At 39.3% G+C, this 25,864-nt stretch overlaps 2 protein-coding genes across 2 annotated transcripts; one reads left to right on the top strand and one right to left on the bottom strand.

The window, feature by feature from the left end:
• Positions 1-1,868: 1,868 nt before the first annotated feature.
• LOC149831224 (aspartyl protease family protein At5g10770-like) lies at positions 1,869-9,631 on the top strand. The gene is made up of 3 exons (XM_090012960.1): positions 1,869-2,154; positions 8,394-8,559; positions 8,641-9,631. Exons 1-3 carry the CDS (start codon positions 1,869-1,871, stop codon positions 9,629-9,631), a joined length of 1,443 nt encoding a protein of 480 aa, XP_089869086.1.
• An 11,395-nt stretch (positions 9,632-21,026) lies between these two features.
• On the bottom strand, positions 21,027-23,861 carry LOC149831223 (putative disease resistance protein RGA3). Its single transcript, XM_090012958.1, has one exon. The coding sequence runs from the start codon at positions 23,859-23,861 to the stop codon at positions 21,027-21,029; it is 2,835 nt and encodes a 944-aa protein (XP_089869084.1).
• Positions 23,862-25,864: the final 2,003 nt, after the last annotated feature.

The following is a 25,864-nucleotide window of genomic DNA, read 5'->3' as shown; positions in this document are numbered from 1 at the left end:
AATGTACTTGACAGTGTAAACGTCAAAAAATGGGGTGTGATATGGACTTATCTAACTGAATATGTAATCGGATGAGTTTGCCTTGCCATAACTATCCATAATCATTCATATCATATTATATACTTCATCTTGGAAGAATATGGATGAGAGAAACCTACTTCCTTCATATTATATTATATTATCTTATATTATCTTATATTATCTTAAAGCAACCTGTTTTTAGCCTAGATGGCAAGTTACAATAATTCAATCCAAATGAGCAAATATTTATTCATTTGAGAGAAACCAAAAGAGGGGCATTAAAAGGGATCAAGGTAAATATGCTTAGATAGCAAATAGGTTAATTCCAAATTAGATAACTAAATTTAGAGTTGGATAATCAAGAATTTAAAAGCTAATACAAACAAAAATAACGAACGAAATCAAGGCAAGGGACTACCAATCTATAATCAAGGGAAACTAGATCCGTAACTGAATATGATACCATGCATCGGTCCAAATTCAAACTTCCAAGTTTGAAGGGATCAACTGGATGTCCCCTAACCAAGTGGTGGTATGAACAAGTGTCATACATGAGGTCCACGCTTCGAGAGAGAGAGAGAGAGAGAGAGAGAGAGAGAGAGAGAGAGAGAGATTTCACACATGTTTTCTAAGTTTTTGTTTGTCCCCCTGCGCTCCCACCATGTGCAGTCAAATCAAATGATTGGATGGTTACAAAAACCTTCCAGATGCGATCTACATGGTGTTTTTAATAAAAATCAGGGTTTTGGGGCTGTTAGACATCAAGAGACCACAATGTAACAAGATGCGTTGAATTAAGACATTACAGTTTTATTCCAGAAAAATACAAACCAGAGCATGATTACTAACAAGCAAACTATGCTTGATACATCTATTTGGTTAGATTTAGGGGTGGCAATTTCTGACACGACCCGCCAACCCGACCCGCCAACCCGTCTCTTAGGCGGGTTCGGGTTGGGCTTAAGCCAACCCGTTTAATAAACGGGTCGACCCGTGTAACCCGTTTATTAAACAGGTCGGGTTCGGGTTGGGGGTATGCCAACCCGCCAACCCGGCTGACCCGTTTAATAAACGGGTTAGGCGGGTGGGTCAACCCGTCAACCCGACCCGCCAACCTGCCTACCTGCCAACCCGATCCGTCAACCCGCCAACCTGACCCGCGAACCTGAAAACCCGTTTACCCGACCCAACCCATTTATTAAATGGGTTGGCGGGTCGTGTCGGGTTACCCGTTTATTAAACGGGTCGGGTTCGTGTTTGCCACAGCTGACCCGTTTAATAAACGGGTTGGGTTCGGGTTGAGGTATGCTGACACGCCAACCCGCCAACCCGACCCGCCAACCCGACCCCATTGCCACCCCTAGTTAGATTGAATGAAAAAGAGACGTTCATAGCGCTACTGCAATCTCTCTCTCTCTCTCAGAGAGAGAGAGAGAGAGAGAGAGAGAGAGAGAGAGAGAGGTACAAACCATCTAAACTACATTAAAAAATCCTTTATATATGTGTTTTTTGGCAAATTTGATGTACAATTGTGACCTCCATGATTAAAAACCTAGGAATAAGCTCTTAGATAAAAACTTATTTATGCATAAATAAGACTTTATAATGCGCTCAAAAACAACAATTTAAAATTTTAAAAAAATTCTACATTATAAAAATCTTATTTATGCATGATTTTTTTTTATCTAAGAGCGTATTTCTAGTTTTTGACCATGAAGATTACATCTGTATGGTCAAATTTGCCAAGAAATGCTTCTAAAAATGTCTGTGCTCTCTAATTTGACTATCGACTCTGTTATGGACCATATATAAGGGGGGATCTGATAGAGATTCTCACAAGACCCAATATGGGAAGACGAGTGAGAAGGCTGATAGTGATCCTCACCAACAGGAAAAGTCGAGTGAAGAGGCTGGACGTGATCTTCACAGGTTTGGCAAGGCTGGATGTGATCCTCACCAACAGGGAAAGTCAAGTGAGTAGGCTGATAGAGATTCTCACAAGATGGGAAAGGCGTGTGAAAAGGAAGCCGGCCGAGGCAAGGTTGGTTTATGTTATCTCAGCACAAAGGAAGGTCCAAAAATACAAAATGAGATGGGAAAGGCGTGTGAAGAGGAAGCTGGTAAAGGCAAAAGGTTGATTTATGTTATCTCAGCACAAAGGAACTCAAAAACATACAAAATGAGAAAGTTGGTGTTATTACTAAATTGCAATGTAACAGTTATGTATATAACACCAAAAATCAAGGACACTCACTAGATAAAAATGTAGTAGGGAGGTCCCCTAACAATATAGTAAAAAACGACCTGTATGAAAAAACACCTCGTGTGCTAGAGTGATTATAGTGAGGTGTTCAGTGGACGTAGGTGATTTTTACACCGAACCGTGTTAAAATCGTTCTCTCTTATTGTGGTGTGATTGTTTTTAGGATCTCGTCCAATATCATTTATTCTGTAGTCTCTAATGGTTAATGGTAGGCTTTGGATTTGTCTGCTGAAACGGTCCATGGATTCATTTAGTGTGGTTCTTTACCAGGAAACACAATCTTGAAATAGTTTTTATTTATAGGACAATCTTGAAATAGTTGGTTTAATGTAAAACTCAGAAATTTTTAGTGCGAGGGCCACTGATTTTTTGAGCTCTTGGGAGACGGCTTATGTATAGAAAGCCCAATGAAAAATATGTTCCTCTAAAATAGATCATTGTTGATTGTTTTTTATACTCTGTGGATTAGCATTCTTTTAGGAAGATTACTGTAAATTGATATTTTGATCAATTACTGGTAGGGGTCTGCCTAACCCCAGCTTTCCTATATAAAAAAAAAACTACAGGGAGATCATGTAACATGCATAAACACCTCGTAAAAAGCCAGCACGGCCTATTCAGATAGCAAATTTTCATGATCGCTTGTATCTATTCCCGTCTTCTGCAGATTCCACCAGTGGTGAAGGAAAGTCGGTGGCAAGAGTAGTTGGTCAGTTCGGACCTTGTTCCCCTTTCACAAACTTCACCAGTAACCGGAACATCACTGAACTCATCCAGCATGACCAGGCCCGTATCAACTGGATCCAATCCGAAATATCCCCAGATGCCGGCCTAGGCAAATAAAGCCTTCCTGCTTACTCTGGCATTGGACTGGGCACACCCAAGCAGGATTACCTTTTCTTGTTCGACAAGGGAGTGACGTGACCTGGGTCCAGTGTGAGCCCAGCCTAACCTCGAGCTACTCCCAAGAGGGCCCAAGGATCATCCCTTTGAGCTCGCCCACGTTCCAGTACTATGGCTGCAACCCAACTAAGGCCCTGTTTGGTAACTAGGAGCTGGGATAGAAGTTAATGCATTTGGCAAAAACTTGATCAAACTACCTCGGGAAGAAAACTGGATTGCGCGGTATGAGAAGAAGAGGTTCCCCTGCAGATGCTGCCGACCGAACAACCACTATGGAGTATCCTTTCCCTGGTGGCAGGTGCTATACCATGGATCATGCTTCCACTATTGAACGTGCATCGATCGAATGACCAACATCAGAAGAAAAGGGAGGCCTGGTTAGGGCATTCGGAGGCGCCGGGTTCAGAAGGCAGGAGGATTTCAAGCTTCGGGCGGGGGATGCATAATTGTGGTGGTCGTTTGGAAATTGGTAGCTGGGATGGGAAGTGAGGTCCTCTCACCATTGTATTTACCTGCCAAATCCAGGATTTGGCAGTTCTCACTTCCTCAAATTACACCTCCTATCCCAACTACTAGTTTCCAAACATGGCCTAAATGCAATTAGCTGTCCCTCGAGGGAACACAGGGTTCGTGCCGCTCATCAAAATGCATGTACAGTTTAAAGTACCTTGATGAAACCCAATCAATCGGCTTCTTTGATCGCGACACCTTGACCTTGACCAGTACCAGTACCGATGTCTTCTCGAATTACCCATTTGGCGGCGGTATTGAGCAAGCTGGACAGTTTGGAAAGGAAGCATGGCGGCTCATGTTGGGAAGGAGCAAGCTCTCTCTGGTGTCCTTCACAGCCAGGTACTATGATGGTGTATTCTGAGCCAGGATCAGGTGCTATCACATGGCACACTTTGAGTGTGCCTTTGCACCGTTGCCCTCAATCTGCTTTTGAGCCACACAACTGACAGTCAGCCAAAGATGGAGGGCATTAGGGGCACTGGCACACTTCAAAGTGTGCCATGTGATCGCACCTGATCCTGGCTCATGTATTCTACTGCCTGCAAACAACAAGCTCAGCCGGATTTTTATCATTAGGGTCGGACCAAGGGTCCCAATCCGCTTCATTTATTCTATTGCTTATAAATTCCCAAGCTCCATCATTTTACTTGGTTTCATTGCAAGGGATAAGCGTGGGAGGGAAGCTGCTGTCCATATCTCCTTCAGTCTTTTCGAACCCGGGCACGCTTCTGGATTCGGGTACCGCAATCATTTATCTACCCGCCGCGGCTTTTGCTTCACTCAAGGCTGCTTTCCAAGGTTACATGTCTGCATACCCTAAGGCTTCACCTGCTGATATTTTCGACACTTAGCTTTTCATTCACGCACAGACTTGGGGATGATAGGGAGTTGGCAGCAAAGGAAAACCAAGATTATTCACGATCTCGCCCAGTCTAAGATTGGGTTCAATCTTGGAGCCTGCAGTTGATGATGATCTTGACCTTGATTGGGAGGTTGGTTCAGCTCAGTTATGCTGGGCCTTACTGTGCAATAAAATTAAGCTTGGTGAGCATGAAAATTTGTCAGATGAATGAGTGGATGGTGTATGGCTAGATATAAGTTTGGTTAATTTACATGTACGTGCTTAAGATTGACAAATTTACTTTTGAATGTAATATACAAGGTAGGTTGCAGAAAGAATTCTTTCACCCCAAAATTTGCTGGGTTAGTTAGCCTAGAAACGAAGAGCACGGGCAACATTAAGTCTCTGTGTCTGTGTTTGACGATCTCATTTTGTTGCTAGATTGCAACACAACGTGATGATGATTAATCCCTTTCTTTGTAAGATATGATTGCATATCATTCCAGAAAGATCTAAGACTTAAGACATTGGTACTAAATTGAGAATGAATCATCATAACAAAATCTTTAAAAATATTATAAGTTTCAGACTTATATATACCCACGTGCATCCGACTATGGTCAAGAAGTAGTGACCCACGTGCTCCTCATATAGATGGGGTTTGATATCTTGCATAAATATGCACAATGGATTAATTCAAACGGTTTGAAAGAAGATAGAACTTGGAGAACGAGAGTTTAGTTTGTTTGGCAATATGACAAATTGAACAATGATCATGAGATATAGAGTCATTTGCTTTATTTGAATTAATAAGAATCTAAAGTCCTAAATTCAACAAAGGACCATGTCTAGAATGCCAAATAAAAGAAGAACGAAAAATATTTAAGGCATGTTTACTATCAATCTCAAGTATGTAAAGGTTACCCTATAGTCTACCTGTTCCAATATTTATGTTTGAATATGGGTCCTAAAAACAATGATCAGCAGTGAATATGACTTTACAATTAGTCATGAATCAATTTATTAACAAAAATAAGATTAACCTAAAATTTAGAAATATATAAAACATTGGACAACATGATCTTATATATATATATATATACATATAGTGAGAGAGAGAAATAAAAACTTACTGGATAGAAAATATACCAACCCTACCTACTAAGAACTTTTTCAGTGTTTTTTCCAAAATTCTGACCTTATGTGTTCATCATGATTGATTTACTAGAAATTGACACTTGGATTATGCATTTTGGATGGAAAAAATGGTATTTGAGCCTCAAAAAGTTATAGAAATGGTAGACTCTTGATTTTTGAACCTTATAAAAACCTATTCATGCAATGGAATCAAATGATCCAAGTATCATTTTCTACTAAATCAATCATGTTGAACACATCAGAATTTTGAAAAAACACCAAAAATTTAAGATCCCAAGCAATCTGGTACCATATGATAGGGATGCAGTAGGGTAGCTTCCCACTGCCTTATATATATATACACTTGTGGGTAAGGAATCCACCTGTAAGAACTCATAAGGGGAGGTTGTTTTGACTAAATCTGACCTCATGAACGTGTTTAACACCGTCAAAATTAGCTTTTGAATCTTAGTTTTTGGACATAAAAATATGTTTTTTTTTTTGAAATTTTGGTACAGTGTAGGCCGTTGAAATTTTGTTTGAAAAACACTCGATATTTGGGTTGTGAATCCCTTGTCATAAGTTTGAAGCAGCAGGCTCCCTATATGTTGAGAGGGTGACTTTAGGGTTTTGCGGCCATTAGGCATGGTGACCTACCTTGGCAGGAGTTTCAAATGCGGCAGGTCTCCTGACTTAGCAAGGGTTTCCCTATGTAATTAACAAAAAAGGAGCATTACAATTAGGAGGCTACTGGGATTGAATAAGATAAATGGTAAGGTCACTCTGTCATAAATAAGAAGGATTACACACACACAGGTAGCAAGCCTTCAAGTGAAAACATTAATTAATTAATGAATTATTATTATTATTATTATTATTATTATTATTATTATTATTGTTGTTGTTATTATTTTTTCATATGGCTCTTTATACGTGATCTACAAGTTTAGTTTAGTATAAACCAGCCCTTGAATAATATTTTTCTGACGCATATGTTAGATGTTTTAGGGTTGAAAAATCAACAGCTTATAATGATCAGAGTTTTAAATCCTCAAAAACCTCATATTTTTGCATCGAAAAAATAAGACCCAAGATTCAATTCTTATTATTTTGACCATACTGAAAACATCCATGGGCTCAGATGTGGTCAAAATAACCTCCTATAAGTATATATATATCCTTATGGATGTGATCTATAAGTTTTTTTTAGTAAAAACAAAGTTCTAAATCCTCTGATTGTGCCATGTAAGCAGGCTTCTTAAGGACTTCAAAAATCAACTAAGTACAATGCAGTAAAATTTGATGATTAAAAAATCATACTTTTTATCTCAAAATAACCTGATACAAGGTTTGATCCTTAGCAAACAAACTATGCTGCACACATCTATGTGATCTGATTGAGTCGACAAAGCTTGAACCAATGATTTTCATCTTATATATATAGTGAATGGTAGTTGTGCAACCCTTAGGTGCGCAGCTACATGGCGCCATCCATCACAAGGCGTGATGGATGACTACAAAAAATGCAAAAAAGGGCAAAAACGTGTTATTTGTGCATTTTCCTTCTTTAGCGGCAGTTTTTAACCACCGCTCAATAGAAACTGGGGCCTTTAGTAGCAGTCAAAAAACTGTCACTAAAGGATCCAGTTCTAATTGGACCTACTATAAGAGAAACCATACCCGGATCCTATAAAGACTAGATGAATCAGACCAAAACAATATTTTTTTATCATTTTTACATTGAAAATATGTGGATCTTAATCAGAACTCTGGTCATGCTCCTGGGTCTGGTATAAAATTTCACAAACCATACCGAGCTCCATGTATTAATATGACCCTTTGGGTCCAACCCGGATTATAATCGGGTCTTCTTATTTATCACCAAACCCTGATCCTATAGGGTTTGGTACAGGTCGGGTCCGGGTCAAACCTGACCCGTTGACACCCCTACGTACAATCCCTCCTGCATAAAAGGGAAACGGCATTCATCCTGAATTGAAAAACAAACATTCTGCTTTTTTTGATAATCAAAGGGAAAGTGCCTATTACCAACCCTTGAGGTCCCTCCTGCGGCCCAGGAGTACACCTAACTTCAACCTTACGGCAGGGGACAACAACCATGGGTTCGAACTTGTGACAACCCGCCAACTTAATAGCATTCACAAGTAGGCCCTACCAGGAGAGAGAGAGAGAGAGAGAGAGAGAGAGAGAGCAGCCCGAACGAAATTATGTTGCCTGAAACAAGAAAGCAAGAATATGATTTAAATATACGAAGGCAACAATATAAATAAATCCCATTCTAATAATGACGATGAGTAAACCCCCAAGTTCATCACATGCGTTCAAACAAAACGAAAATATTCCTCGATCAAAATTTACAAAATCTTGAATCCTTTTCCTCGACAACAATAATAAAATTTCAATGTTCTACCGATGATTGCACTGTGCTAAGAAACCACAATATTTTGGATGCAGATCAGGTCATGCTGAAAATGAGCGTTTTTGCTCATGCTGACATCGTGGCCATCCGATTTGCATTTTAAAAAGCTCAAAAGTCAACAAAACCACGTGGCATTCATCCAAAAATGCAAACAGACGGCCACGATGTCCGCATGAGCAAAAACGCTCATGTTCAGCATGACCTGATCTGCTTCCCAATATTTTTAGTTCAAACTTTAACTCATACTCACATTGTGTTCTATTTACCTTTTGCAGATTCTACAGATAAGCAAGGTAATTCCTCGGTCCTTAAGCTGGTCAGTCGGTTCGGAGCATGTTCACCCTTTGGGAACTCGGCCGTCAACCCGAATAACACCGAACTCCTCCTGCTAAACGAGATCCGGGCCAACTGGATTATGTCCAAGGCTTCAGGAGACGTCCAGTCAGACAAAGAGAGCCTTCCTACGTACCCAGGCAGCCAATAGGGCACCCACCAATTCATCGTGAAGATCGGTCTGGGCAGGCCCAGGAAGGACTTATTCTTTTTCTTCGACACCGGGAGCGACTTCACCTGGGTGCAGTGCAAGCCATGCGTCTCGTGCCACCCGCAGGTGGGCGCCATATTCAACCCCACCCAGTCCTTTACATTCCGGTACTCTTGCAGCTCAGCCGACTGCGCCGAGCTAAAGCCGGAGGGTTACTGGGCCAGGTGCACCCTGTCAAAGTGTTGGTATCTGGTCCGTTACTTAGACAGTTCTCTCACCACCGGCTACTTCGGCCGCGACACCTTGACCATGACACCCACCGACGTCTTCTCCAGCTTCCCCTTCGGCTGCGGCAGTACCAACACCGGGCTGTTCGGGAAGGAAGCCGGGCTGCTCGGGTTGGGAAGGAAGAATCTCTCTCTCGTCTCGTTGACATCAAAGAAATACGGCCGCGTCTTCTCCTACTGCCTACCGACGGGAAACTCGACCGGGTTTCTAAGATTTGGGTCGGGCACGGGATCGCAGTACGCGTCATACACGCCATTGCTCACAAGTCCCCAGTACCCATCCTTCTACTACGTTACACTGGTCCAGGTGAACGTGGGAGTGCAGGTGCTGCCGGTATCGGCATCATTCCTTTTGAGCTACGGCACGATCTTGGACTCCGGCACGATCATAACGCGGCTGCCGACCGCGGCGTACGCCGCGCTCAGATCAGCTTTCCGGAAGTGGACTGCGAAGTACCCTTTGATTCAGCCTTATAGCATCATGGATACTTGCTACAACTTCTCAGGGTACAAAACCGTAGGACTGCCATACATAACGTTCTATTTCCAGGGAGGGGCGAAGTTGGTGCTGGGTCATAACAACGTCCTGTTTCCCTTGGGTGGGAACAAGTTTTGCTTGGCTTTTGTTTCGACGACGGGCAGCGCCATCATAGGGAACTGGCAGCAGCGCACGACTCAGATCGTTCACGACCTCTCCCTCTCCCTCTCAAGGATCGGATTCAGGCCCAGTGCGTGCACATAGCCCGCTCAGATGCAACGAAAAGTGAATGTGATGCCCCACGTCCCCCAAAGACGCGAATTTGTCTTCAGGGGCGTACGAAGGAATAACTTGGGACTTGCCATGATTCAATGCCAATGTTACCCACGATTACTTTATAATAAAATAACATATAAAAAAGTTAGATATGTGTTTTAGGAGAAATGTCCTCTCATAGCTATTTACCAAAATACATGTTCAGACTCAATGAAATGAACATGAAATGTTCTCTTTTGGTCATCTTCTCCTTTTTTTTTTTTTTTTGTGAAACACTGTAAAACCCTTTTTCTTTAAAAAAAAAATTAAGGCAAATAACCGACGATCCGATGACGATCGTCATCCTCTTCCTGCTAGCAGTGGCCAGAATGATGCCCTCGTCCAGCGGACAACCGACTGTGATAGCTTCTCTGCTACCTTCGATCAAGGCTATGCCTTCTAGGCCACTCTGATGTTGTCCAATACGGGCGTTCGCACCCTCAAGTCCTGGTTGACATTCGTCAGGTTCTAGCACCGCAAGGTCCTTATCTCGACCTTCGACATCGTGCTCTTCGATAGGACCCACCTTCTCGCCAACGTCGAGAATGGCACGTTCCTTTCCAACTTCCCTGTCACGGACCTCAAAACTACCATCGAGACGTTTGGCGACTATAACCTGATCACAACGAATATCGTGCTCAAAGAAGCGGAGTTTGGCATCGCGATTTATGATTTACACACAGTAGCAATTTATGAAAATCGCATAGAAAAAAAAAGACAAATCGCTATATCGAGAAGTGAGTTACGAAAATCGCGTAGCAAAAAAAATGGCAAATCGCTAAATAGAATAGCGATTTACGAAAACCTCCTAGCAAAAAAAAAAAACTGCAAATTGCTAAATAGAGCAGCAATTTACGAAAATCGCATAGCAAAAAAAACCCCGCAAATCGCTACACGATGTTCGTAAATCGCTATATCGAGTAGGTGGTGCCTATGAGCTTCTTCGAACAGTTGTCGTGCAGTTGGTGTAGCATCACGTCTTTTCTGTGAAATGCGAGTATTGCTTGAAACAGTTCTTGATTTAAGTTGTCTTTAATGTTCTTAAATAAAAGACAATTAATGACTTGCCAGCTTTAGTTTATCATTTTGAAGCATTTCTATTTTTCACAATCCTCTGCACTTTATAGCGAAGTAAATAGGTGGGATTCAGTTTCGATGGAGATATTAGTGAATCCTACCTTATCTCATATATACAAACTTTAGAGTTTGATTTGGATTTGAATTGAAGATCTGATAGCGGAACCAAATTCCATTAACTAAAATAGATAATTTGTTATGCCCTTTACATTAATTTAATTCAGATGTTTGTTGGACTAGAATTTGAATTCATTTTTTAACGTAATACTCCAAGTGTGAAACTAATCATCAATTGGATGCCATTATTCTTGTTAAATCAAATATTTGACTCAAATTTGAATAATTTACAATATCCTACATGTAATGTCATGGAGAACTGGTTTTTGTACCCGAATAAAAACCCATCTTTACCCATTAGCAGGAAGACAATCTTTTATCCAGAAAAATTAGTTAAGTCCAGACATACAATCAATTACCTTTCTTTCCATAAGCATATAAAGGGAAACAACCAACTTCTATTAGTTTTTACATCAGAAAACATGAAATTGAGAGCGAAATGTGTGAGAGCAGAACCAACAATCGGACTGAGTAACTTGCAAGGTAATTGGTGCAATCAATGGGTGGAACCAAGGAGAGGCAGGAAGGGGCTCTGCCTCTGCCCCCACCCCCGGTAAAAAATAAAAAAAAAATCACTTTAAAATATGAATTTTGAGGGGGATAGAGATAAGCATGGTTGACTTGCCTATCTCATTCTCCATGTTGGATTCCTAAAAATAGTTTCTTAAAATAAATATTGCATTGATGGACTGATTTTTACTCAAAAGCCAATGCTTTCTCTAAATCAAATGCTAGTTTGATAAATTAGCATAATGTATGTCATTGTAAAAGCTGCTTTCTTAAGTATTGGCACAATTATCTTGAAATATATTTCCATTTTGCCTAAGATAAAGTATCTAAATGAGACCTTTAGCTTGGTATAAATACCTCCAAAGGCCAGATTACACATATCCTGATTAAACTTTCAGTTCATACTACTATGAGACTCATTTCAAAAATTATGCTTGAGGATCCTATTAATTATAAGAAAATAAATAAATTCTCTTCTCCTCCCAAATCCCCTCCTCATGCCCACACCCCACACCCTGCCCCCACCCCCACCCCGCCCACCCCATGGAGCTTGGGTAATCTGGAGCTGAGGCATTGGGGTTGTGCTACCTTAGGAGAGGCAGCCTAGTGGAGGAGAACACTTACTCTACGATTTTCAATTTCCCATCATTTTTTTATCAGTTCGAGGTAGGTTCATCCTAACTACGAATGCATGTATGATGCTAAGGAAAATATGAGTGCAATGGAAAGATTCTCAGATGCATTTCAATATATATATATATATATATATATATATATATCAGTCATGGTTCATGCCTAGATTGATGTCATATTAGGGTTTGAGGTTTTAGAACTTTAAAACTGTTCTTACCGAAATTATTTTCAAGTTTTTGTAAAAATCAAGAGATGTTTTTGTAAAAATCGATTTGTGTGATTCTTAATTCATGATTTGTGTTAAATTAATCATGTACACCATATGGTAGATTAGATTGATGCTAGAACTGATATTATATGCCCATGATTGTCTTAAAAATTCAAGATTTGAACCCATTTTTATGAAATACCAAATTCGGTTCGTAAAAGCCTTCTTTTGAAAAAATCAGTTATGTGGGGTTCTTGAGTCTTTGTGGTTTCTTATTATGAACATGAACTCTGAGATTTTAGTATGCTTGAATGAATACAATCATATTTATGATGTGTTATATGAAATCAAATTATGAAAAAGCATGCTTGTATGATTTATTTTATGAAAAACATGCATGTTGATGTATTTAGTTAAAATGCACATTCTGTTCTGAATTTTCCTACTAAGATGCATAAATTGATTGGATATCCCAAACAATGAATCCAAAAAAATTTAAAAATTTTGTGAGATGTTTTAGACACAGAGAGGAAAATTCAGAAAAAAATTTGCTTAATTCGATGTTCGGATTAGGAAATATGACCTTTGCAACAAAATTTCTGTCCTGACAAAAATTCTATAAATGACACTTTGACCTTGTTGATTTTATTTCTCCAATTCAGTTTCATGTTTATGGTTGAAAATTTTATGAATGATAATTGATATAATGAAAAAAAATTAATAAAAATTTTGTGCATAAATTCATTTTGGTATATGAAATAGAAATTACACAATATGTTTTTGAAACCTAAAATTAAATTTCTAGAACAAGAATAGACTACGATGCATGAATTTTAATTAACAGATGGGATGAAGTTTAGACTTGATTTCTATGTGATAATTTAACATACATTCAAGGCTAACTCAAATAAAAATGAAAGAATTTAACTTATTCTATATTTATATTAGTTGATGCATCTTCAGTAAAATTGAACTAGACAATTTTGTTTAGAGAACAAAAAACCAGTTTTGGTAAAATGTTTGTTTCTCCCTAGTCCGTAATCTAAATGAGGCATGGTTTGTAGTTATGTTTAGATACCATATCAAGGTATTTACTGTTAAAATTTCAGATTTTTCTGACTTATATTTAAACTGTGAAAGAATTTACAACAACTGATAAATTTTGTCAATGTTGTCCCAAATTGAAAAAGCATGCTCATGTCACTACAAGAAAAATGCTAATTAGCGATGAAACTTTGCGACAGATTTTATCTGTCACAACGTTACGACAGATTAGCGAGAGCAAACCATCTGTGGCTCATTTCGTAAATATTTACAAAATTAGTGATGAAAAACATTCTGTCGCCAAATCCGTCGCTAAGTAGCGACGGATTCACAACCAAAGTTTTATGTCGCAAAACCCATCACACTTAGCGACGAATTGTTTTTCGTCGCTAGTTAGCGACAACGTTTGCAACAGAAACATTTCATCGCTAAATGTCGATGTAAAATGCCCTAGGGCATGAATTCATTTTTTTTTGGCTCTCACCCGTGCTGCTCTCTCTCTCTCTCACCCGTGCCACTCTCTGTTGACCGGCCCCTCCCTCTCTCTAGCTACCGCTCCCTCCATCTCTCTGTTGAAATGCTAGGCTACCAGTGAATCAGCAACCTCTAACGAAGGTCACCCCCCTGTGTGAAGGATGACTCATGACAGAAACTCCCAGCAAAGGTAAGGGTTAGCACATTCTTTTTTGTTTTCGTTGGGGTTGCTTCCTCCACCGACGATCGATCATAGATGCTGGTCGCCAACTTGGGCAGTTGGCCCTGACGGTTAGTCGACACCGACGACGACCACCGTCAGCCACCACCAACCTCCCGACGAAAGCAAAAGGGAAGAAATCACCTTTTGATGTTGTAAAAATAGAGCCACCGCCTTCTCGGTTACAGAAAATGGCTCTGGCGAGGCCGATGGCGGCAACGATCAGTTGCAGAAGATGGCTTCACCTTCTGTTTAGTTTTTTTTTCCTTTTTTTGGTTTTAAGGTTGGGTTTTGTTTTGACTCCTGTATTGGGTGCCTGTTAGGGTGTTGTGCCGAGAAGAGAGGTGCGGAGTTCGTTCCTGAGTCTGAGGCTGATAGGTGGCTGTGGTGGTGGAATTACTGACGATTTGCATAAGGTAAGAAGCCTGATTGTGATTTATTTACATGGGAATTTCTCTTAGGTTTTGGTTTCTCGTCTCTGTTTTGCGATTTTTCATTGGTGTGCATGGCTTTTTAGTCGTGTCTCATCCTGATTTACTCGTATGTTGATTAATTGCTAGATATTGATTGTTTTATGCTTCTATGTCTCTTCTTCTTTCTTTCTTTTTCTTTTGCCCCTTTTCTGTGAGACGTTTCCCATGTCTGATCGAGAAATTGAGTGCTATATGTTGATTTTTTTTTGGCGTATTTACATTTCTTTGTGGTGGTTGTCACTTTGTGGAGACTGTTTCATGCCTGGCTATCCCTGTCAAAATTTTTACCACCGCACGTTGATGTGTTGTGAAGTGGTGAACTGTAGATATGACAAGGCTTGGCGAGCTTTGAAGTTGTATGGTCCATTAATATGGAATGAAAATTTTAACTTGGATCAAAGATATTCTTTGATCAATTTTTGAGAGTTTTATTGTTTTCCATTGTTTAATGTGATGTTCCACAATCCAGTGTAAACTGTTACCTTTGGACACACTGGCCTGATCCTCAATTATAGTCCATCCTTTTCCATGAATTGTGAACTGCATCTTAAATCATGTATGAAACGATCTTGTTTAACAGTAGTATTTTCACAGGGATTTTCCAAAAAGATATCTTAAAAATATGCTACTAATTTTCTGTATTACTAAGTTCGGACTTGTTTAATGTTATGCGGATGTTCAAACAACATTCTTATGAAAGTATCCTCACACAACATCAAAATTTTGTGATATTTAAATTATTCTTCATTGAATGGTTGATTGGTTGTTGTTTTGATAAAGTATTGCAAGAACCAAGAGCCTGATATAGTATGTTGGTTTGCTTGTGAATCTTATTCAATATTTAGTTTATAGCTTTGAGCTCTAGATAAGTTGTTAGTGCACGATTAAGTAAATCAGAGAACAAAAATGATAGAATCACATATAAGGTTTTTTTACTGCCTTAGAACACATATGAGCATGATAGAATCAAATATAAAGTTTTATAAGATGCTAACCTAATGTTTTATGATGCTCTTATGTCTTGGGCATTTAGTTATGCTTCAAGCCACTCAAACATTAAAATATCTCTGTTATGCAGCTCAGCTCAAAGGATTCAACTATGCACATTGATATCTATGATGAGATTGGTATTGGAGGTGGTGCTTCTGGGGTTGCTGGAGGACTTCTGCATCCCTACTCCCCTAAAGGTTTGATTTCCAAGTCTAATGTTGAGGTGCTACAATGGCCGCACACTTTTTATTTTATATTGTTTGGAGGTCTGTATTGATTTGCATTCTTCTTTTTCTTTGTGGTTCTGTATTGCAGTGAAACTTTCATGGAAGGGAGCTGAATGCTAGGAAAAAACCCTGAAGCTTCTAAGGGTTGCAGAAACTGCAGTGCAATCTAGGCCTTCAAATTGGAATAAAATGATGATTTAATAGTTGACTTCGATGTACCTATTGTATGGAGAAGGTTTTATACTGATCCTCTTGGCTGAATGCCCATTTTTTTTTTTTTTTGAATCATCCTGGCTATTAATTTATCATGCTTTTCTTCTGCTTTTAGTCTACATAAATGCCAAAATGTCACAAGTAGCTCTAACCCATCAGATGTGATTGTCATCATTGACTTAGGTTGACAATATCACAATACACAAAGTCAGGTTTGGATACCAAGACATTTATCAAGGGCTACACTTATTCTTGTTGTTTTTGTTTCTGTGTGTGTGATTATCATCATTGATTTAGTAGTTAAGAGTACCAATATATAGGGTAAAGTGATTTGCATACTAAGACATTTGTCAAGAGTTATTTTGTTATGGTTGTTATTGTTCTCGTGTGTGTGTGTGTGTGTGTGTGTGTTGTTAACATGACTACTACTAGTGATAATTATAGTGCTGATGTTCTGCAGGGGAATCATAATACCCATGACCAAAATAAAAAGTCTTGATATAATGTCTGAGGTAATCTTTTTTATAGTGGATTCTGCATAACCAAAACAAGACACTTTATTTTACTGAATCAAGCAATTCTAATGTTGAAAGAATATGTTTTAAGTTGTCAGAATGCCCAGAACTACCTTGGGAGTTGCAAACTTGAAATTATAACTAAAGATACTGTGAAGAAACTCATGCCTGATGTGATTATGCCTTTAAATGCTGCTTTCTATATGCCAGAAGCTGTAAATATCCATCCTCTGCGCTATCTCTAGGTAAAGCATTTCTTTGAACCATGATTGCCATGCAAAAATTTTCATCCATTAGGATCATCCCTTTTCTGTTTAGAATGATCATATTGGATGAATGATTTCATAGTTCTTATTTGTAGGCACTCTTTTTTGGCATGCCAAAACCTATTAGGGAATTTCATGATTTCAGGAAATCCTTCAAAAGGGATAATTTTTCATAAAAAAGCCGTTGACAATCTACAAGAACTTTCAGGTTATTCCTTTGCCTGATTACCAACCTTCTCTCTGTGTGCATGTAAATATTTTGTTAATGCTTGTGTATCTTGCTACCATTTTTGTTTATTTGAAAATATATATGACTACCAATAAAAGATAGTATGGTATGCCAAAACATTAAGCCTTGATTCTTTCAGTCAAGCATAGTACTGTTTGATTGATATACAGTGTAAGCAATTCATTATTGAAATATTAGCACAAGCTTATGGAACATCAGATGAAAAGGTATGTTGGAATATGATGTGCAGGCACATGGATGCACACACACATAAAGAAAGAAGGAAAACTTTAGATATTCTCTTTCTTTTTTTCCCTTATAATTTTTTTCAAGCAGATTTGAGTGAATTGTCAAATCTCATCGTCTAAGATTGGATAAACTGTGTAGAACTTTGGAAAACCATAAGGCTTCCAAGTTGACAAATATCATATACCTCTTATTGTCACTGAGAAATATTGAAATATGTAGCCCTTATAAAATATGGTCAAAGTTGTGCCCTTTAGGGGACACGTGATGAGTTCTGGAGCCTGATTCAAAGTTTTTTTCCTTACAGAAGGGGGGTTTGGGGGTTCCCCTCTGTGCGAGTTCCGCTGTGCGGTCAGTGGTCCAGGGGGGGCCGCCCTTGGCGGGGGGGGGGGGGGGCTCGAAGGGCAGTACCCCCAGACCAATTTTTTTCTTGGAATTATGTTTGAGATCCAGTTTCTTATGGATCATACGCGGTTTCTTATGGATCTGTTTACCAGAACCCGACCCACCAACCCGCCCGCTAACCCGCCAACCCGTTTATCCGACCCAACCTGTTTATTAAACAGGTTAACCGTGTCGTGTCGAGTTACCCGTTTAATAAATGGGTCAGGTTCGTATTTGCCACAACTGATCCGTTTAATAAACGGGTTGGGTTCATGTTGAGGTATGCTGACCTGCCAACCCGCCAACCCAACTCGATTGCCACCCCTACTTTGGATCATATTCTTTCTTCTCACCTTAGTTCTTCATCTTAAGGGTCAACTAACTCACTCTGATGTTCTTGGATATGCAAGCTTTGCACTAAAGTGGTTGACTTCTTTTTAAAAAAAAAATTACTTTAGGAATTTTCTCCTTTTCCTCAACTGGTCATTTTTCTTTCTATTTTCAAGATCCTATCTTGCTTCATTTTTGTTTTTTTTTACTTCCCTTTTTGGGAATTCTTCCCTTTTCTCAGGTTCAACGTTCTTTCTTATTTTGGGAATGTAATATGTTTCTAATTCTGAATAAGTTTTCTGATATTTGAGCTTTCTTTTAACCATCTTTTCCTTTACTTTCTTTGGTTCTCCCACATATTCAAGATACCTCATTTTCTTGGGAAATTCCTCTTCATATTAGTTGTCTTGGTACTTTCTTGGTACCTTTCTCTCATATCTTTTATAATCCTCATGAGACCTTCTTTCCCTAGGGATGTATTCATCATTAGATGAGTCCTCATCTTTCTTAGGTATATTTCTTCCTCTTGGTTGATACTCTTCTTTATAGTAGTTGAGGAGGATTTTTATTATGGGATAATATTCTTCTTCTTATTAAGATTTCTCATAATATTTTTGAAGACCTTTTTTCCTTGGTCTTTCGTCTTTATATTTTTTAGTATTCATTTTTTAGGGATAATATCCTCCGTCTCCATTTGAAGCTTCATAGACTTTATTGTTCCTAACCCCCCTCAGCTTTACCTTCTTAGTGTAACCTTCATCTTCATCTAAACTTTCATATTGTTTATAACCTCCTTGGATTTTACTTTCCTGGGGTATTCTTCCTCTTCATCTGAGCTTTCATTGTTTTTTCCTACTCTTGACTTCTTTTGATCTTATTTTCCTTAAGTAAGCTTTATCATCTTGATAGTATCCCTTACACTTAGCTTCCCTGGGTTTTCTTTTTGAGGATTTGTTTTTCTTAGGAATGGAGTTTCTATCCTCACCCATAGTTTTCAAGACCTTTCTTATGATTTCTCTCATCAGGTCATCTTGATTGACTGGGTTGGATTTCTTTTTCCCGAGACCTTCTTTCTTAGTTTCACAATCCTCTTCCTCATATCTTATGATTTATTTTCCTTCTAAATCATTTTCTTGGGCTTTACTCCTTAGGTGCTTCTTTCGGAGCATCTTCCTCACTCTCCTCCTCTTCGGGGTTGGATGAACCTCTCTTATATTTTGAGGGTACAACTTGAACCATTTTTGTTTTTTGAGCCCTAACAAGTACTCTAAATGTGGTCAAGGTTTGGATCCATTCTTTCAAGTCGAACTCCTCGTGCATGTCACTTATACCGTTCCTTGACCTACCCATGGTTTAGGACAACAATCAAGGTATCATACAAGATCAACTTGCACATAACTTTTGAAAAACATGGGTGTCATAATTAAGGGTTAATCACACAATTGTTTCTTTAGGGTTCTATGGTTAGGGTTTCCTTCCAGGCCGTTAGCAAAGGCTTTTGGTATGCATGATAAGGGACGCTGGCAATCCATGGATACCTATAGATATACCTGAGCTAAGGTCTCCTGGAACATAGTAAGGGGATCTTGTGATCCAAGAATGTGACAAAGGAGTTTGAAAACCTTAAAAAGAAAAACAAGAGGGCTTCTAGATTCTAGAGAGAAAGAGATGATAAAAAGAGAGCAATCACAAATCAAACACTGTTTTACACAAATTTTATGATATTACACAAAGTATCAATAACGCAATGCTCTCTTTCCAAGTCGTTACGTTTTCTTCTTCACCAGGCTATAGCACCCACATTAAGTAGAGTTGCTGCAGCCTTCACCCTGAGCTCTTCGACCAATACATTCTGAATATCAAGATAGTCTTTCATCTAAAACAAAAAAATCTCAATGGCCTTACTATCTTTAGAACCATTGAACTTTGCTGGCCTCAGCACATCTATTTTTGATGGCCTATCAACACTTTCACCATTTTGGGTCACTGTTCGATGCAACGTGCGGTTCTTCAACTGAAGCTTCCCTACTTCAGTTTGCAGGGCAGTCATTGTCGTAGTCAATCACGTAACCTGCTCCATCAACAAGTTCACCTGCTCTCGCAGGCTTGTTACCTCATTGTCTAGTCTTTCGAACGACTCTAATCACATGAAATTGTTTTATCATGCGAAGTCACATCAACCACCAGTCTATTGATAGTGTTAACCATCTGCTCATGACCCAGAGGTGAACCCATCTGCTCGGTCTTGAAAACTGCCTTACCTTTGGTGTTGTGCAAGTTATATTGGGGCGCCATAATGTCTTGCTCACAAATCGGGGTCTGTCGACATGTCTCTTGACACCGACTCTATAGTTCTTTCCTCAACTCGAGAATGGACTCTAGTACCACTTGTCATGAGTTTATTTTTTTAACAGGCCAATGCGGCGCGGCGATCCTTCCTTACCGCCACAAGCCTATTTGGTGGCTTACTTGCCACTGCAAAAACTTTAATTATAGAGAGAGCAAGAAAGCAAAAGAGAAGAGATAAAGAGAAATTGCAATAACTTAAAGGTAATCACAATGAGGGTGAACAAAGAAAGCTCAACACATTTGCATTCATTCATAATTTTGCCCGTAGGCATCTTACAGTTCACATCCGCGAGCTAACCCTTCAAGGTATTGATCAACCAGAACCGAGGTACAAGGGTGACCGGGAGAAAGTTACAAATGACTCATCACTTACATCAGGAACAAACCAAACCAAAACAAACTCTAGACACAACCATACAAAGGAGCAAGGTCACAAGGGAACAATAAACCCCAAACATATTTAAACAGTTCACGCTAAGCAAGCCTGACATGGATGGAGGTGTTCTTGTAAGACACACGTACAAAAAAAAACAAAAAGTACATGCCTTGGCCAGTATATGACCAATGCTATTCCTAAGACCAACGTTGAGCTGCAACATAAAAGAAAAAAAAAAGAACAGACTTTTACTAGATCGGTATTTTCTACAGACTACACACATGTTGCAGTTTACAAGCCTAAAACAACACCCAACACACTATGGAGAGATCATTGTATCTGTGCCCTCAACATGAGCTACCTATGTACTACAGATTCATGTCTAGTAATTGGTACCATTGATCTCCATACTGAGGTTAGGAGCACTCTTCCACTTCCCACATTTCTTCATTACCATGGTTCCCTAAATATCTGGGCAGTCGTAGACTTGCAGAGTTTGAAGATTATTTAGGCCATTCAACCACTCAAGCAATGAGCTTAGTCTTGGACAAGATTCAATCATCAGTGACTGAAGATCAGCTAGTGGTGCCCTCACCAAAGACTCCAATTCTTGGCAATTCACGATGCTCAAAGATTGAAGTTTAGCCAAGTGAATCAACTCATTGGATAGAGTCTTCAGCTTGTGGCAGCCATAGATGTAAAGTTTGAGGAGGCCGGCCATATCCCCCGGTTGCATTTCTGAGCTGCCCTCCCAGCTGTGTAAGTCACATAATTCGAGCTCCTCTAGTGATGAAAACCCTCTTTCAGTGCCATAGAACTCGCGACCAATGTGCCTCACCTTGCTCATCCCATATATGGAGAGATACTTGAGCAGGGGCAAGCTCCCAAGCGGCGGTAATTGCTCGCACTGATCAACACCATCCAGTTTGAGCCTAACCAATTGGGACAGAGAGGAACTGTTCATCCAGTTGGGGAACCTACATCCAGCGTAGTGAGCCAGAACAAGCTGTTTTATCGAAACAGCAGGTTTTAGGCTTTCCAACACCTCCTCTGCAGCTTCTGAGCTTTGATGATGACTCTCGGATGCTTTATGACCAAGCACGGTTTTCTGTTTGCTCCCCTTGGCCTCATGGTTTAGATTCTTTTGCCAAGCTAATTTTAGAAAGTTGAGAAATTCTTTTTTCTCAAGTTGGGCGTGCTTGGCTTCATTGGCATCCATGATATTCCCTAGATGTGTTATTTCTAGAGTTCCACTGAGATTGTTCAAGTGTCCCAGCTCTCGAATGCTTGCACATTCGGTCCCCGTTCCCACAGTGAAGTTGTTCAAGGTCCGAATGGAAGTTAACCCGCCTATTCCAGTAGGCGTGTCGGTAATTGAGTCGCAGCCATCATTGCACAAATGGCGTAGTTTGGTCAATCGGGCCAACTCTTCTGGTAACTTGGTGAGCTTTGTGCATCCATTAACTCTCAAAGTTTGCAGATTGCAAAGGCCGGACAAAGATTTGGGCAACGAAACAATACTAGTGTAAGAGAGGTCAATGTAGGTTAGAAGCTTCAGCTGGCACACCTTCTCAGGTAGTTCAACAATTGGACTCCGGCTCAGATGTAAAACACGCAAGAACCTCCATTTATCCGAAACAAGCCTAAACTCAGTGGATCTGTCGAAACTGAGGAATGTTCTCAACTTCTCATTCTTGGACAAGTTATCGACAGCCTTTTTGTCAAAGTCATGCAGTGATGAATGACGAGCTTTTGTACGGAGGGTTTCAGTAATGTGCGTACCTGTTTTGATGCTAACACAGTCATTCCCTGCAACTACTTGTGTTAGATCATGCATAAGATGATGCATCTTCCAACTTGTTATGTTGCCCAATTCATCTTTTTTTATGTCTTGGAAGAAGGACCGCGCCACCAAATCCTTGAAATATTGATGAGCTTTGCCCTCCACATCTCTGCCTTCGCGGGCTTTGACAAAGCCTTCTGCAATCCACAATTGGATCAGCATCTCCTTGTCAAACACATAGTCTTTGGGGAAGATTGCACAGTATGAGAAGCATGGCCTAAGATGCGGGGGAAGATGATAATAGCTTAAACATAGCGGCCGCAGGACAGGGTTTTCCAAATCTTCCAATTCCCAAATTTCGCTGTTCATGATATCTGACCACTCTTCCTTTGTTTTCCTCATGCCCAAGAGGCTTCCAAGGGATTTGGCTACAAGAGGCACCCCATGACATTTTTCGGCAATTTGCCGCCCTATTTGAAACAACTCCAGGTTCTCTTCATCTCTCTTCAATGCTATTTTCCTAATCAACTTCCAACAATCATCATCAGAGATGCCATCCAGTGAATATCTGTTCTCAGGTGAAATGAAAGAATCTTGTGTACTGCGTGATGTAACTAAAACCCTACTACCATTCGCACAACTTGCAAGCGGTTGCATCAGTGTTTCCCAATCTTGTCTGTTAGGACTCCAGATATCATCCAATACGAGCAAAACTCTCTTTGATTGCGCTATTTTAGTGAGCCTTTTCTGTAAGCTATCAAAGTCTTGGAGATCACAATTGCTATTGGAAGCATTATCTACCATTGTTTTTGTTATCCTTTTTATGTTGAAAGAAAGGGAGACACACACCCACATCCTGACGTGGAAGTGCCTCTTAACTGTTTCGTCATTGTAGGCCAGTTGAGCAAGAGCAGTTTTGCCAAGCCCACCAACGCCTACTACCCCAACCGTGGAAAGATTGTCTGTACTATATGTGTATAGCAACAGTTTTTTTATGTTTTCAAGATCATGTTCTCTACCAAGAATTTCTGATTGGGCTACCACAGACGTCGTGGGAGCCAAGGTTGGCTCATTGATTTGTATAGTTCCATCAAGTTGTAGAAGTTGGAAGTTTTCCTTCTCCCTGTTGATCGTCTCTAGTGTTACTGCCAAGCTCTTTATCCGTTGGCCAATATCATAGCGAGAAGTAAAAAGAAACCGAATTTGGCGTACCGTTTTCTTGAGGTAGTTGATCTCGACTTCCTCGTCTGTTGAGACTGAACTCTCGGTCATGTATAAGCTTATTATGTCATCTGCATCGTAGGCCACGTCTTTGAGCTTCACCAGCCAATTTCTCACCGCCTTGTCCTTGAACTGCCTTCTTTCTGCGTCCTGTATGAAATATTTAATTGATTCCAGTGTTTTGGAGAGCTTCTTCACCTCTGTCCTGACACCCAAGAGCAGCTTCAACTCGTCCTGGATAACAGTGCCTAATTCATCTATGACTTTGCCAAGTATGCTGTCCACCAGAATCATTTTGAGCAAAGGAGAAAGACGAGGGATAATAGAGTTTGAAGGGAGGAGTGCTTTCGCTTGGTTTTAGAATTGGTTATATTCCTAGCTGACACACTAACGAGTGAAATGGAAGCTAGTGCAGAGGAAGTGCAAAGGCAATTAGAGAAATGGAAGAGAAAGGCGCTGATTCTATATTTCGAGACAAAAAAGACAGGCTTTGCAAGTTCGTTGGACTCCTCTCTACACATCGTTGTATATATAAATGTTCAGAGAGAGAGAGAGAGAGAGAATTGAGATCAGGTGCAATGTGATTGCACACTTAAAGTGTGCTGCTGCACTTCCTCACCCACCATCCGCTGTTGGACCCCACAGTTAACAGGATGTATCCCTTTTGGTGGGTGATCAGGTGCAGCAGCACACTAATAGTGTGCAATCACGTTGCACCTGATCCTCCCACAGATTGGAAGGGGGAGCTGACCAAGTCCACCTTGAGGGTAGAAGTATTTCGCTTTCAGATTTGAATGCAAAAACAATAAAAGCTGTGATATTTTGCCCACCCGACAAAAACGTAAATATTTGTTGAAAAAGTTTTCTGACCATTCCACGTTTTCCCTTATAAAAAAATATTTTTATTTTTATTAATTTATTCCCAATGTCCTGCACTCCCATTTGTAAGTTTCTTGGATGTAAGAAGTAGGATTTTTTATGTCCATGAAATTTTGACACATTGTAGGCCATTGAATTTTGTCGAACTTAAAAATCATAAATATACATTGCAACCACATGATTTTTTTTATGAATCGAAACTTGTGGTTGAGCAAGAAATGTAGGTAGATCATGTTTGTATGTTTAACCAACAAGGAAAACGACAATGTCTGAAAATTATGATATTCTACTAGGTGGATATAGGATCAGTTCATAGTGACTTGTCTATCGATGGCATTGGTGGGAAGTTGATGGAAGATGATTTGCAATTTTCAAGAGATGGAAGTGTTGCAGGTTATCTTTGAAGAGATGCAGCCTGGAGCTTCTGTTATAACTCAGTGAAATTTTGAGACATTGTGGGCCGCCGTTCATTTTTTAACTCCTTTAAAAACCTAATTATGTGTAATAATCACATGATTCAAAACAAGTTTGCTACTAAACGAACCATGTAGATCACATCTGTACCATTTGATATAGATAAAATTGATTTTTTTTTTTTAAAAAGAGTAATTTCTACTCATTAGTTCTATACCTTCGTTAGTAGCCAATATTTTTCAATATATATGGAAATGAAAACCTCCCAAACCTCCCCAATAGACATTTTATTATATTTTTGACCATAAAGATGTGATCTATATGCTTGTTTTTATAGGAATAAGTTCTTGGAGCATTTGATTCCGATGCATGAACAGGCTTTTTTAATTTTCAAAATCAACGGCATACATGCAATTTTTATAAATTTTGAAATCTCCAAATACCCTTTTTTCTATCCAAAATTCATGATCCAAGTGTCATTTTATAGTAAATCAATCATGCGTTCAGAATTTTGAAAAAACACCAAAAAATTTTCATTAATTGGAGAGGTTTTCATTGACCTATATATATATATATATATATATATATATATATATATATATATATATATATATATATATATATATATATATATTGGCTACTAATGAAGGTATGTTCTTGAGGGTTAGATGTGCATAAAAACATAATTATAAAATAAAAAACTTTTTTTGACTCAAGAGATTGAAACCTACAAAGATAACAAATTAAAAAATCTGGCACCATTTAAATGTCGCCTGAAAAAATCAGCCACCATGTAAGTTGTCGCCTGAAAAAATCAGGCATCATGTTAGTTATCACCTTCAGACGCCTAAATTTTTAGGCAATAAAAAGGCAAAAGTGTGGAGTAGACCGTAAATTGGTCACATTTTCTAGTTTGCGGTTAGCAATGTTATTTTGAATAAGAATGAGGGCCATCTACGTAATTTTTTTTAAAAAATTAAAGTACTAATTGACATGTATTTATA

Source organism: Nuphar pumila, chromosome 7 (genome assembly GCF_984573655.1).
Source record: "Nuphar pumila chromosome 7, dmNupPumi1.hap1.1, whole genome shotgun sequence".
In the NCBI taxonomy this organism is placed as follows: domain Eukaryota; kingdom Viridiplantae; phylum Streptophyta; class Magnoliopsida; order Nymphaeales; family Nymphaeaceae; genus Nuphar; species Nuphar pumila.
Note: the sequence above shows the minus strand (reverse complement) of the source record. Positions and strands in the feature narration are given on the sequence as shown.

Bases quoted from the DNA above. Each gene is read 5' to 3' on its own strand.
- LOC149831223 (XM_090012958.1), bottom strand. From the start codon at position 23,861: ATGATTCTGGTGGACAGCATACTTGGCAAAGTCATAGATGAATTAGGC.
- LOC149831224 (XM_090012960.1), top strand. From the start codon at position 1,869: ATGGGAAGACGAGTGAGAAGGCTGATAGTGATCCTCACCAACAGGAAA. The intron at 2,155-8,393 runs GTTGATTTATGT...TACCTTTTGCAG, and splicing joins GAAGCTGGTAAAGGCAAAAG to ATTCTACAGATAAGCAAGGT. The intron at 8,560-8,640 runs GTCAGACAAAGA...CGGTCTGGGCAG, and splicing joins AAGGCTTCAGGAGACGTCCA to GCCCAGGAAGGACTTATTCT.